This window comes from Triturus cristatus, chromosome 2_2, assembly GCF_964204655.1.
Source record: "Triturus cristatus chromosome 2_2, aTriCri1.1, whole genome shotgun sequence".
Taxonomy (NCBI): Eukaryota; Metazoa; Chordata; class Amphibia; order Caudata; family Salamandridae; genus Triturus; species Triturus cristatus.
Window position 1 is genome coordinate 215,131,021 of NC_140582.1, and position 14,967 is coordinate 215,145,987.

General features: G+C 46.4%; 1 protein-coding gene across 2 annotated transcripts in view; it reads left to right on the forward strand.

The window, feature by feature from the left end:
* The window catches only part of SMC2 (structural maintenance of chromosomes 2), a 482,587-nt gene that overhangs the window by 378,025 nt on the left and 89,595 nt on the right, over positions 1-14,967 (forward strand). For both annotated transcript variants that reach the window (XM_085641249.1, XM_085641248.1), the window contains exon 20: positions 11,457-11,651. In XM_085641249.1, the coding sequence (XP_085497375.1) occupies positions 11,457-11,651 (195 nt within the window). The remainder of the gene's footprint in view (positions 1-11,456; positions 11,652-14,967) is intronic.

The window sequence follows — 14,967 nt, forward strand, 5'->3', positions numbered from 1 at the left end:
CGGGATATTCATGCTCTGATTCCCATCTTTCGGCCTCTATACTGGGTTTCGGTCAGGTTGGTGCTGCGGATTCTGGGGCTGATGGCCTCCTGCATCCTGTTGGTGCATTACGCCAGGTGGCGAATGCGGGCTCTGCAGTGGGACCTGAAGTTTCAGTGGGCCCAGCATCGAGGCAACCTGTCCGACCAGGTCTTGATCTCGGAGGGCTCTGCGAACCAGTTGCAGTGGTGGCTCACGGACCGCGATTGGGTCAGCGGCAGATGCCTCTCCCTACCCCAACCGGAGCACGTGGTAGTGACGGACGCGTCCCTCCTGGGATGGGGGGGGGGGGGGCATATGGGAGAGGCAGAGATCAGAGGGCTCTGGTCTCCAGCGGAGGCTCAACTCCATATCAACCTTTTGGAGATGAGAGCGATCCGGCTTGCACTGAAAGCCTTCCTTCCCTCTGTCCGGGGAAGTGTCGTGCAGGTGTTCACGGACAACACAACCGCCATGTGGTATTGCAACAAACAGGGCGGGGTGGGGTCGTGGACCCTTTGTCAGGAGGCTCTGCGCCTCTGGACATGGCTGGAGCACCAGGGCATCACCCTGGTGGTTCAACATCTGGCGGGCTCTCTGAACGTCAGAGCAGACGAACTCAGCCGCCGGTGCATGATGGATCACGAATGGCGTCTGAACTCGGACGTGGCGCAAGGTCTCTTTCTGCAGTGGGGAGAGCCTTGGTTAGATCTATTCGCCACTGAAGAGAACGCGCAATGTCAGCAGTTCTGCGTGTTGGAATTTCCAAGGCAGCACTCGCTCGGAGACTCTTTTCGTCGCGAGTGGAGTTGCGGTCTGTTGTACGCCTTTCCACCTATACCACTTCTGCCCAGAGTGCTGAAGAAGATCAGGCGCGACCGGGCTCAAGTTATCTTAGTGGCTCCGGATTGGGCACGAAGGTTCTGGTATCCCGAGCTACTCAGTATGTCAATCGATCCCCCTAAACGACTGCCTCTTCAGGAGGACCTTCTGTCGCAGCAGCAGGGGACGGTCCTCCACCCGAACCTGTCCAGCCTCCACCTCCATGCGTGGAGATTGAGCGGCGGCAGTTGATGCCATTTGACTTGCCTCCTGAAGTCTTTGATGTCATTCTGGCAGCCAGGTGTCCCTCCACAAAGACGGTATACGCCTGCCGGTGGAACAAATTTGTGGCATGGTGCACAGCAAAGGCTGTGGATCCCCTTTCCGCCCCTCTTTCTGAGGTTCTCCTCTTCCTTCTTTCTTTGGCCCAGCAGGGCTCTGCTTTGGGCACCTTGAAAGGTTATCTTGCTGCACTCTCCGCCTTCTTACGGCTTCCTGATCAGCCTTCTCTCTTCAAGTCCCCTGTTTCACGTTTTCTCAAAGGCATTACTCACATGTTCCCTCCTGTCCCCTTCGTAATGCCTCAGTGGGACTTGAATCTTGTTCTGACCTTTCTGATGTGCGCTCCTTTTGAGCCTCTTCACAATTGTCCCATTCGTCTTCTGACCCTGAAAACTGCTTTCCTGGTAGCGATCACCTCGGCTAGACGGGTGAGTGAGCTCCAGGCTCTGTCATCTAAGCCTCCCTTTCTTTCTGTTCATCCGGACAAGGTTGTCCTCCGGACTCGTCCTTCTTTTCTACCAAAAGTGGTGACCCCCTTTCACATCGGGCAATCTGTCACGTTGCCCACCTTCTTTCCGCCTCCGCATCCTTCCAAAGAGGAAGAGAGGCTCCACCGTCTGGACCCAAAACGGCGCTGTCCTTTTATTTGGACCGCACCAAGCAGTTCCGGGTGGACGACCAACTTTTTGTTGGATACGTAGGAGCTAAGAAGGGGAAAGCGGTACACAAACGGACCATCTCATGGTGGGTCGTGTTGTGTATTAAAATTTGTTACTCCTTGGCAAAAAAGGACCCTCCTGTTGGGCTGAGAGCCCATTCCACCCGGACCACAGCGGCGACTACTGCCCTGGGCCGGGGAGTTCCCTTGCAGGACATCTGTCAGGCAGCAACATGGGCCTCACTGCACACGTTCACCAAGCACTATTGCCTGGACAGCCAAGTCCGGAGAGACGGCCGTTCTGTTCTCCAGGACTTTCTGGTGTGATCTTGGTTCGCAGACCCACCACCGGGGTTGGTATTGCTGGGGTATCTATTCTAAGGTGAGGAATCTAACGTGTTTCTTTCAGATGAACAAGTTACTTACCTTCGGTAACGATGTATCTGTAAGAAACATTAGTTAGTTAGATTCCTCACCGACCCACCCATCCTCCCCGTTCTGTGAACTGACATCTAGGGTGAAGGCTATCCTTTCAGGGCCCTAGATTTTTTGGCACCAGTGTCTGTCTCTTGCATGGCTCTGCGTTCCTGGCGCGGAAAGCTATGTACAAGAACTGACGTCAGCGCGCGAGGGCGTCGTCTAAGTACTCCGTCATTCCGGCGCACTACGCCAACGACGGACGCTGAGCCGCAGACGACGCCTAGCGACGCGCAAGGGGTATTGCTACAAAAATCTTTCCGGATCCAGCCTGACGCCTGGGGGTATTCTAAGGTGAGGAATCTAACTAACTAATGTTTCTTACAGATAAATCGTTACCGAAGATAAGTAACTTGTTCTTTAATTACCGCTTCTCTAATCTCCCTGTGCCCCCTCAGCCCTCCCACAATACTGCTTGCCCCCCCACCCACCCAAGATGGCTGTTTTTTTCTTTCATTTCTTTTCAGTTACTACATGTTTATAGCATGGGCAGGGGGGAGATTAAGTGATTTGCCCAGATTCACTGGATGTTGAGACGAGGCTCGAAGATTATCCCCAGCTCCCGAGTCGGCAGCTCCGACCCAGCTTTGCAACAATCAGTTGGAGGTCAGGCTGTGTTGCTGAACCGCTCTTTTCAATAGGTACCCATTAAATGTATCCCCATGAGGTTAGGCAGCAGTGTCTTCATGGAACTTGAGATTCAGCTGTTTTTTTTTATTTGTGTTTACCCCATTCCTTGCATCTGGGTAGCCTGTAAGCAAGCCAATTGTCAGCAGGGTAGGCGTTTAATACATTTAGTATTTTTAATTCGGTGAAACCATATCCGGGTAATACTTACATTTATGGGCAAGGTTGGAGGACTACACCTCCCAAGAGGCTAGGCAGCTGAGCTACTCACGCCGAGGAGCACACCAAACAGAAAGATTAAATCTCATGCTGCTGCCACCCACGGCAGCGTCAGGAGTACAGAGGCACATAGGCAGGTTAATCCTTGAGGGCAGACCTTTGATGAAGGAAGCATGTTACTCTGCTTCTTTAGGTTTGTCTATTGGCATTATGAGGTCCCTGGGACTGATCTATTTAATATACTACTTATCTGGGGGGGGGGGGGGGTGCTCTCCCCTCACGTGTATGACTACAAGGCTACCCTCTGGGGCCCTCCCCATGCGGTAAGATTTTGAGTGGATGGCCTGGTATTTGTTTGAATTACACATTAACTACTGCATTACTGGTTTTGGGCATGATTGAAGATTGGGCTCTTACTTGCATGATTGTTATACCATGTGCCTGTTCACTTGAGGGGCACAGTTTTTCACTGAACCGGCAAAAAATAGCCATCCTTTTGTCAGTATTTGTTCCAGTTTTGTAATTATTGTTGAACTTTAAAACTGTAAAATAAAAGTTTCGTTTTGGCACTATATTGTTGCTTATATTGTTTTACACTTCCACATTACCAAAGTGCCTCAATTCCCTAGGCAATGTTAGACTCCGAACATGTAGAGGACTTCAAGGAGGTGATCTTTAGTTCTTGCAGACAAACGTGTGTCCCCCGGAGCACCTTGAGACCTATAGATCTCCACCAGTTACAACTGCCCCCACCCCCTTCCTTAAGTCTCTGCCTTGATCAGTGATGGGCCACGCTTCCACTCCTGTTTGCCAATGGAAGTACAGGTTTCAGCTAGTTTAGTACTGCTCCTGGTTCCAGAGGCGCAGAGACCGGATCAGATGTTAATCTCTAATACAGAGCAGAGTTCATTTCGTTTTGTTACAAAATCACTAAGTCAGACTATTGTATTGTACGGTAGGATTTAAGATTGCTGCCATTGCATTGACATCAGTATTTTTGCCACCTTGTGGACATGTTTGGTTGTTATCATGATGATGATGATGATAAAGAGGTTGACACTTTATCGCCTCCCTATAGTGATGCTGGTCAGATTTTACTCTTTCAGAGTGCTATTAGCCTTGATACCTCACCAAACATGGCATTGGACTCCCTATTGGGCCCAATTCACCCAGTGAGGAAAGTGCCTACTTTGCGCTAGTGGTCTATAGTACTACAAAGGTGTTGGATGTACAGTTTGGAACCTAAAGTGAATTTGCTTGAAGTCTTGCAATCTGACCCTTCAACTTCAATCTCCATGCTACTTTTCAATGATGCCCTGACAGCAGTGTGGTTGTACTCTACGGGTTTGGCCTGTCAGTTCTTTACTTTGAGAAAAGAAAAGTATCTAAATACTTATATTGCATAAAATACTACACACACACAACTCTATAGCACCTAACTAGCAGGAGATCCGGCCCCAAACAGTGTCATAGCGCTTAGTCACTATATGTTAAACCTACACTTACCAGGACTGTAAGTAAATTATTCTGTGTGCAGGATTACTCCCACTTTTTGGTAGATGTTGCTGAGTTTTTGACTCTGAAGTGCACTGGGCCCTGCTGACCATGCCTCAGTACATTGGCTCTAACCCCTCAAAGTGTATGTGCAAAAGCGAATACCGGAATGTAATATTTAACTCATCTGTAAGTCCCTAGTTTAGGGCACAAAGTGTACTCAGGACTAGTAAGTTAAATGTCACCAGTGCACTGCAGTACTTATTGTGTCACCACTGTAGTAAAAACATGGAGCTATGTCTGCCCCTGCCGCCTAGTCGGGCAGCTTTGAAACTGCCAACCCGACATGACAGTGAAACCTTTTGCCAAGTCAAAAACCTTTCTTCTTAATATTTATAAGTCACCCCTAGGAAAGGCCTTAGGAGCTCATAAGGCAGGGTGCCCGGTATTAAAAGAATGTGTTCCTTATAGGTTTTACTTGTCCCGACAGTGAAAACTCTCAATTGTCATTTTCACTGTAGCAAGCTGGTAGTCCCATTGGCTAACAAGGGGTTTCACTAGCTCACTCGTGAAGTCCCAACTTATATTTGGGATCGCAAAATATACTACTCCAAGGTATCAAATTAATTGTTACTTTAAACCTGTCAAAATGCTGAAGTCAGATCTAAGGTAACTTTTATTACAGAGGTAATTTTAGAAAGTCACTACTTTCTTGCCACAAATTTCCACTAGCTGTTTCTAAATCACTACAGTAGTTGTCACCTGAGAACGCCTCCTGCTAGGAGGTAGAAATGGCTCTCAGAAAGGTGTAACAAAAGGGCTGCTGGAGGGAGGAGATATAACCACCTCTTGACAGGATGGCCAGAGGGCTGTGGCCCAGGATTGTCCAGCTTCATAGAGGCACTGAGGCAAATTCAAGTCGCACCTTAGATTGCCTGCTCATTTTTGTAGGTAGATGGGCTGACATCTCCATAGGGGGAAAATCCGCTGCAGAACCGGTTTTCCAAGAGGGGTAGCTAATTAGGCTGGACACACCTGGGGGGGGGGGGGGGGGGGCATTTTTGGTTTGGGCAGGGAGATGGAATGTTGGATTTTTTATTTGTGCTCACTCCACAGGAAATGATGTAAGAGTGGGTAGTGTTGCTCCATCGGAATTGTAGCCCCATTGGCCAGAGAGTCCACCCCACCCACAAACTTGAAATTGGCATAATAGTGGCAACCTTGGCTTGCGGGCTCAGAAGACTGATGGACTGTGAAAGGACAGAAGGACTGCACCTGTTGAAATTGGACCTCAGTAAAATAACGGCTGCACCAAGGAAGACTGCACCTGCTGAACCAAGACACGACTTAAGAAAAAGAAGGGCTGCTCCTACTGTCAATTTGGGCGAGAGATCCCAAGGGCTGGGCCTGCTCCCATTTGTGCCAAAGGACCAGTGAGTTGACTGCAAGGGCTAGATGGATAGCCTCCTGTTAACACTCTGGGATATTCAAGCTAAAGATGCCTGCACCTGAACAGTACCGAGCTGACCAGTAGCCAAAGGACTTGCCCTTTACTCCGCTGGTGTGTCCTCATCCTTAAGGGGTGCCTCTCGGGTCCTGGACACTTGGCTGGCGCTTGTGTCCCGCCACCACCCACCCCCACCCACCCACCCACCCACCCACCCAACTACAACTTGTAAACCAGAGACAATAGATTCTGGGCAGAGATTCTGAAGTTTATGGACTACTGCTACTTTGTGGGTAGCCTCAAATGCAGTTGAGAACCAAAACTTCACCAGACTGCTGGACTTAGCTTGACGTTGAGCCCAGCACCAGCCCCAAGCTGCAGAGGACCCTGCCAACCTCCCTATCGACAAGACAAAGAACCAGAAAAGTTTCTAAGTGCGAAGGTAAAATGTTTATGTACATCCCTCTCTCGAGCCTAGACCCTGAACAGTGCCATGCAGGTCCACCACTGCCTTCGAGCCATGTTCGGCACCTACGGAAGGCCTGGCCACAAAGGCCCAACATTAAAACGTGGCCTTCCCCTGAGACCTCGGGCCATTCCACCCCGGCACTGAAAGGCCAACTGGCACTGAAGATGACACCAGCGCCAAAGCTAATCACAACACTGAACCCACCTTTGATGCCGAAACCTTATTCGGTGCCGAAACTCCACTCGACACTGAGAACTTGTTCTGAGAATTCAAGCAAACTCATTCCTCAGTGTGTCCATGAGGAGCTTGAGGCTCACCAAAAGAAACTTTTCATATACCCGCAGACGGGGAAAATTACCACTAAAGCCTCAGGGCACTTTACCAAAGAAGCGGAATCTGTCCTTCGAGCAGCAGATTGCCCTGGAACTTACACCTCCTTCAAGTCAAAAGAAACACAAGGACAGGGGCACTAGCCCCATCCCTGCTTGCCCTCCACCCTCCCTCCCTACTCTTCCACCATTTACATCTACTGTTCTACCCTCGCTGCCACCATCACATGTGCCAAGACATTGGTAAGCCTTATGATGCATTCTATGACAAGTAACTGAGGGACAATGCCTGGGATGACTACAATGATTACAATTTGCAAGTGTGTGGCTGATTGAGAAGAGTGGCAGAGCAATCTTTTTGCTCTCCTTGTCCAGGGAGTGGAGAGCCCCTTGGGCATTAGTGCTCATTCCCACAAATGAGGCAGGTCCTTGGGTGTAGCTTTATACGTTTTATCTATTCTTGGTGTGACATTTTGGGATGTCTTGGTTGCAGTCTTGAGCATTCCCTAGAGCATAGGGAGAAACTGGAGTGTATGCTGTCTTTGAGAGCGTTTTGACCAGTACGTCATTGTGTTCCTGGACGACATGGTAAGCTACCATGTGGTAATTTGCCACCTTATACATGACCTCATGATAAGAGGTCATCAACATTTGGCACTGGGCTGTTCGCCTTTGGAGGGAATGGCTTGTTGGGGTCGGAAACCCTGATACCGACCTGTTTGCCACTGTCCAAAATGCCAAAGCTTCATCTCTAGGTTCCACACCCACAGTCCATGGGCAATGCACTATGGATGAACTTGTCAGAAATATTTGCCTATACTTTTCTGCATCTCCCACTCCTGCATGTGGTTCAGAAGCTGCAGCAAATTTCTGTCATGCTCATCCTGACCTCACCCACTTTGGCCAGGCAACCATGGTTCACCCTCCTCGAAATGTCAGTGGTTCCCTCCCTCCTGAGCATGTAAAGCGTGCCTGTCATGTACTATAGCAACAAAGAAAGGAACCTCTATGGCATTCCCACAGCTGACATCTGTAAAGCAGCTACTTGATACACTCTCACAGTAGTGTTTTGCGAATGTGTACAGACACATTCACAAAACACTACTTTGGCCAATTTCTACTTGTTGGGTGTGCCAAGATATTCAAAAAGTAGTGTTTCGTGAATGTGTCCGTACACATTTGCGAAACACTACTTTGTGAATATCTTGGCACACCAACAAGTAGAAATTGGCCAATCTGTCTTACAAACTCCTTTCCAGTCTTCTGCAATATCATCAGGCTAGCCACTGCTTAATGGATTACTTCTGTACAGCCTCACATGCCATAAACAGAATGTTATGGACCTTGAAAGCAACTGTTTGTGGCATGTATTGCTGTAAAATCGCATGTGCCCACCCACCTCCATAGAAACCTTTGGCTGTTGCAGATAAACTTTTTCTCACTTCAAATTCTCTTACCTCTTGCATGGTTACTGTCCCTTTTACAGTATACTCCATCTTCCTTCTCACCTGCTGTGCGGAAAACAATCTGACAATAGAGCTGGTGCTCATGCGCATTACCAGCCAAGGAAGCACTATATCTTGTTACTAGAAAAAACATTAGATGGCAGTAGTATGCAAAACATGCAAATCTACAGCACTACATGCCCCAAACAGATGCTTGCAAGTTAAGTAACCTATTCCTTTTATAAACTGGACTGAAATTTTTATTGTTTCTTACTTATTGACTGTTGTGGTACTGATAAATGTTTTACACTTGTTTTCCTTTTAGTTAAGCCTGACTGCTTTGTGCCACGTCTACTCAGGACTGAGTTACAGTATGATTTAAAGAATGCAAACTGATCCTAAAACAGAATAGTGACATTACTACGTGATGAGGCCTCACATCCACCCCAACTCATTCACTTTTTCAGAGCCTTAGTAGCCTATAAGGCAGGGTGCCAACTATAAACAAAGACATGTTTCACTAGGGGTTGATTATACTCATCGCAGATGCAATCCATTGACCAGTGCTAGGAGGTGGTTGTCTTCTTGCATTACAGCAGTAGTACTTCCAAGTGTTCCGTGGCTTATCTGCTGTACAGTTTTGAAGAGTGGCAACCATCCAGGTTCATCTTATATCTCCATTGGGCTATTCTGCACTTTTGTGCAGACTCACCTTGGTTGGTGAGAATGCTGGAAAATATACTAGGTGGCAGTACTTAACTTTCTTAGGAGGTCTGGCCTGGCCAACATAGTTCACCACAACTTTTAAATTCTGGGATTCCTCTTCCAATCCTAGAGTTGCATGATCTCTAGGAGACCTCCTTGTGTCTAGGTAGTAAATCACTACAGCCCCTCCTTGGCTGATTTGTGACCGTCCAGGTGGTATGGGTATTGGCGTCCAGCAGGAGATAATGTTCTCCTGGAATGTGGATCTTGGTGGGGGAGCACAAGGTTTCTTCCAGTAGAAACAGCTGGAACTGCTGATCCTTAAAAGGGGCTCTTGAGATACCTCCCCTACCCAGAGAGGGACACGTATTTTTGGGTGACTCCCATCCATCATGACCAGGGGTAGTCTTGCACCATACCACTCGCTCTCTTATCAGTCTGCATATATGTGGACGCAAGCGGACTCCTCATTTAACTCATTCATGCACACAGCATACTACACATCACTGCGTATGTTTGCAAGTGTGGACATGCTTGTAAACACCCACTGTACGTCCCTGTATGTCTAAGGAAAAGAACCAGAGTTGGGTGACACTGAAAAGACTAGGGCAGCTGATGCTGATCCTATCACTGTCCATTTCACAGCCTAGATAGAGAGAACAGGCAACATGCTCGACTAGAAGCACAATTTTGGGGATGCCCTCTAGATTAGAGCCACATCATGTCTCTCACCATTTTAAATGGGAGAACCATCCAAGGGTTCCCTTGTTGGGCTTGCAAGGAAAAAAACAGTGCAGTGCTATCCAGAACATCTAAGGGAAGGGCAACACTGCTTTCCCAGAGCTGTAGGAAAGTGGATTATTATGTGGTGTGGTTGTGAGTACTCGCCATATAATAATGTTACAATCTGTATCCGGTCTAGTTAAGTTCTTCAGTGAAACCGTTAGCAAAGTCCTGGGTAGCTGTGGCACAGTGTTGACGGGCTTTAGCAAAGGAACAAATGTAATGCACAAGCTAAGCTGTGACCAGACTTTGCTTCATTGAGACAGTATCCTCTTCGAAGCAGGGCCCGCCACTGCCTGGTAGCCATCCTGCTGATAGCTCACACCAGCAATTCTCTTTGTTCCTGTTCCTGGGAGCACTTCACACTTCCTAGCAGGGGGGAGCCTGTTGTCTCCGACAATGGGTGTAGATGGTCAGAAAGGGCTACCAGAGGCTTCGACAACAAAGTGGTGACTTTCTAAAGTCACCTTCCTATTAAAAGTTACTTCAAATTTGATCCCAGCAATGAGTCGGGTTCAGTGAAACAATTTGATATCTTGGTGTAATACCTTTGGTGGTCCCAAAGTGAAGCTAGCACTTAGTGTGCGGTCTAGTGTAACTCCATGTTAGGCAGTGGGACCACCAGCCTTACTACAGTGGATACAGTAATTTCAAGTTGTCATTGTCGGGCATGTCGAGCATGAGAGGGACATGCACTTCTTTTTAATATCTAGCACCCTGCCTTACGACCTACCAAGGCCTTTCTTAGGGGTGACTTTTTAAATATTTTGACGTTGCAAGAGGGTTTATTTTACCATGTCAAGTTGGCAGTTTGGGAGCTGCCCAACTAAGCTGTGGTGGCCAACCTAGAGACTCGCTTTCGCCTTATCACTGTAGTGGTGGCACAATTAAGTGCTGCAATCCACTAGTGACATTTAACTCACTAGCCTTGGGTACCTCTTGTACCATATACTAGGCACTTGTAGGGAAGTTAAGCATGCCAATCCGTTATTGTCCAGTTGTGCGCATTGCATACTTTGAGGAGTCCAAGCACACACAATGGGGCCTGGACAGCATGGCTCAGTGCACTTCAGTCAAAAAACCAGCAGCATCAGACCAACACTTTGGGGATGATCATACAAAAAGAGGCACTAAGAACTATCATCCTAACGGGTATCTGGGCACCGTAGGTTTTCATGACGTCCGGGGCATGCATGATGAACACCTCGGATAGGAATGTGCCAAAGTGGTAGGTGAATAGAGTTGTTTGGGTGTGCAGTTTCACATGTATCTGGATGGGTGAGTGGGTGAGTCCATGGGACTCTGCATGTCTGGTTGCATAGGATGATGGTGGCCTTAGTCCTAGGCTTCTAACGTCCATCGCAAAACTTGGACCTGCACATACACCTCTCTCTCCTTCTCTAAAGCCAGTTCTCTTTTACTGTGGGGAGGCACTGGAGAAAACCTGAATTTGTAAAGTCTTCCTTCAAAATGTAGATCTAGAATTGTGTGATGTTGCTTTTGTACTATTATTAAAGCGTCAAGTCTGTACATTAATTACATTGTGTTTTTACACTGCATTAAGACCTGTATAGGCATTTTTAGTTAGTATGTCATTTCCACCGAATAAGTGCAGCTTTGTCCTGGTACGTTTAAAGGTAAAATCCTAAATAAAAACCAACCACTTCTACCCCCTATGTAGGAATCTGTGAAGAAAGCCCAAGCTGAGCTGACCAAACAGAAGGAAGTGATCATGGGTCAAGAAAAGGAAATAAAGGCAAAATCTTCAGAAGCTGCCAAGCTGCGGGAGCAAAACAATGATCATCAGCTAAAAATTAAAGAGTTAGACCACAATATCAGTAAACTTAAGCGTGATAGTACAGAGGCAGCAGCCAAAGTAAGTATTGTTTTATTTATATAATATTCATTAGATTTCCCATGTCTTGGATACATTCATATGCTGGAGAGGACTTCATGAAAGGATGGAATGATGGAAAGGCTTACAGACCTGGTCTTTAATTGTAGACTTGTAAAATAGAAGTGATTTGCTACATTGTAACTTTGAAAATAATGTGTGGTTTCTTTTGTCTTTTACGAAATGCTGAGTCCACCAGCACTGGATCTTTTATGGTTTTATGGTTTCACATGCTTTAGTTATTCACTCTTGTTGAGCCAGGAGGTCCCAGAGTAATTTTCTATATAGCAGTAATAGCATTATTGTGCATTACAGTTCTAAAATCAATGCAGTTTTAGAATCTTATCACGTCAATGTAAAAGAACTAAGTCTCAACCATTGATGAGTGAATTAAGTTAACTTCCATGTTACAAAGATTTCTTCTGCCTGTAGTATGTGAAGAAAAATCCCTATGTCAACTCACTCATTACATAATCTCTAACCTCTACAGCAACCCTGAATGCTATCTGGGTGTTGCTTTGTGGGGTGATTGGAGCAAGGTTGGTAACTTTTTCCCACTATTTCGGATTCTCCCGAGAATGATCTTTCAGCCATGTAAGACCAGTGGCTAGAAGAAATTCTTCGGTGATTAGATTGGGCCCTCACAAAGAGGGTACCCACTGCATGTACTCCAGCATAAAGCCGGCTTTATGTGACTACTATGGTGCAATTGATAACTTTGGAATTAATCTCAAATTAATATTAAAGTAGTTTCATGTTTCTATTTTTAATACTTGCGATTTCAGATGAACAATTATAGATGCACCTATTATAATTTTTGTGCTTTCTTCCTTTAGATTGAATTTTCTCAAGATCTACTGAGCTGTGGTTTTGTTTTTCCCATGTTCTCCTTTTTTTGGCTTTTTTGTTTTTATTAACTTATGTTTTATACATGTGAACCCCGTGCCTTTTTTTTATTCCAAGAGCTAAAGCATGCAAGATCTGCTAGAAGTTCACCATGCAAAAACTTGGTGGTAGAAAGTAAATTTCACTATTTTCTGAACGTAGATCCTTCCAATGATTCCCCTTTTTAGCATGCCTTTGAGGAGCACTCCTCACACACCCTCCAAAAGACACAAAAAAGAGGTAAATTACAGTCTCTAAATCTAAGGTGCCTGTAAAAGTCGCATATTTGAAACAATGAACAAAGGTAATTGAACCAGCTACAGAGTTGCCTCTTCTGGCACATCACATCACACTTACTAGTGTTGGCTCAGCCATGTGGCAAGCTGTTGGACACTGAGGATGAAGGGCCTTGGGGACTGGCTCATAGCCCCTGGCAGTTACCCATATCGATGATGTAAGAACAAGATGTATGCTATGACGAGAGGCACCTTTATTTCCAGTATCTCTAAGATAGAGACTAGCATTATGTGGACCCTTAGTATAAAGCCGTTATTGAAGGCCACCATATCTGAAACCACTGATGTTTCTGTTCCTTGTAGAGCTAAGACCTCGATGGACAACAAGGAAAGATTTCAAATTAATTATTTCTGCATCACATTTCTCATTACCTCACCCTGACTCTTTACCTCTGAAGCCTCCACCCTGCTGCCAATTCAGCTTCCACCCTGACTTATCACCCTCGCTTCCAGCTCACTGAAGGCAGACTAATACAGGAAATTAAGAGGATTAGGAAGCAGAGATGCTGGTGTGCTCCTAGACACACTGCAGATATTGCAACATCTGGTTAAGGTGCACCTCGACCTATGCCTGCTGACTTTCTATTTGAATGATCACTTTGCAACCAAAAGAGCTTCAGTGTTTTGAGCTACCTGTCTCTGCCAAAGAGAATTGCTTGTGGTATTTTAGAAATCCTCCAAGGAAAATAGTCCAGTCCAGCTTGATGGTGGTCCGCACCCGTCACAAGCGTGAGAATTATATAGGCATAGGCCACATGCCTGGCTGTTCCTAGACTAGATAAAAAGTATAATGCACTGGATAATACCGCCTCCTTCGGGCGCCTGTTAGCTGATCTGATGGTGCAAAGGCAAGCACACAACCCTGCTTCTCCCCGCACTATGCGCCTGACTTTGAATGGAAATAGATTAGCACGTTTATGAAACTATTATCAACTGCAACATCCATCAGAGCGAACATGCTAGTGATATTTGGACAATATGATCACCATGTGTAGGCAGACATTTCACATCATGTGAACATAATGGAGCATAAGAGGTGAGGACCATAATGCAAAAAGATGACTGCAGTTCTTTGGCTGTGGCAGTTGTGCCTTTTGATGGAGAAATGTTATCCGGTCATCACCTAAATGATGCCTTACAAAATGTGATACAGGGGACTGCATTATCTCTTGGAGTTATTTAGTCTTGCAGACAATAACCCTTTTGTGGAGCCATGTGTCCTATTGTGGAAGCTACTGGCCCTACCAGCTAAGGCATTTGCAGAAAACGTCATCTCTACACTACTACTCTTAACTTTATAGTGTCATCCAGATGCACATGTTCCAGATAGCATGCAAACAATTGGGGTTACCTCAAAGCTGGGACAGTAGACACAGGCTTCTTACCGGCACCAGCCAGGCTGGCAGGAACGGTAACATACCATTAAATCAGGAAACTGGGTCTTTGACCTCATCCTGCGTGGACTTTACTGCTCACTGTCAATGGTCTAATTGCAGAGGGAAACACGGCTGCCATCTTGACTGGGATAGCTGGAGGCACCATTTTAGGTTGTGCTCTCGTCTTCCACTCTTCCCCTCAGCCTATTGCATTTAAAGAAGCCTGCGACGCGGAGGCACGCAGCTGGCATGCCAAAGGTAAGCCAGTCTGCACCTGAACAGCACCAGCGGCCAGGACCCATGGTTCTCCATCATGGAACCAGATGTACTATTCTACAACTGAGCTCATGCAACTTATGGTTAAAGATTCTAAACTTTGTATTCTATAAACCCTACTGATTTAAAACTTGCTTGTTAACATTGTACGTACTCTACTGCACCACAATTGTGACCAACCGCCTTTAATCTGGCCTTTAACTGTACTAATTAACTGCCGGTCATTACCAAAGCAAAAAAAAGTCATGTTTACCTTGATTCTAGACGAACAACTGTATGCCCCATAGCTTACTGAAACTTGGTTACACAAGAGTTAGATACCCGATTTTACGCTTGCAACACCTCACGGTTACAGCATCACTTGGAGGGACTGGATCAACAGAAGGGGGCTGTCATTACTATCCTATATAAATCGATTCTAAGCTGTGAAACATCCAACCTAGAGGTACCAGGCTGCGAGGGTAT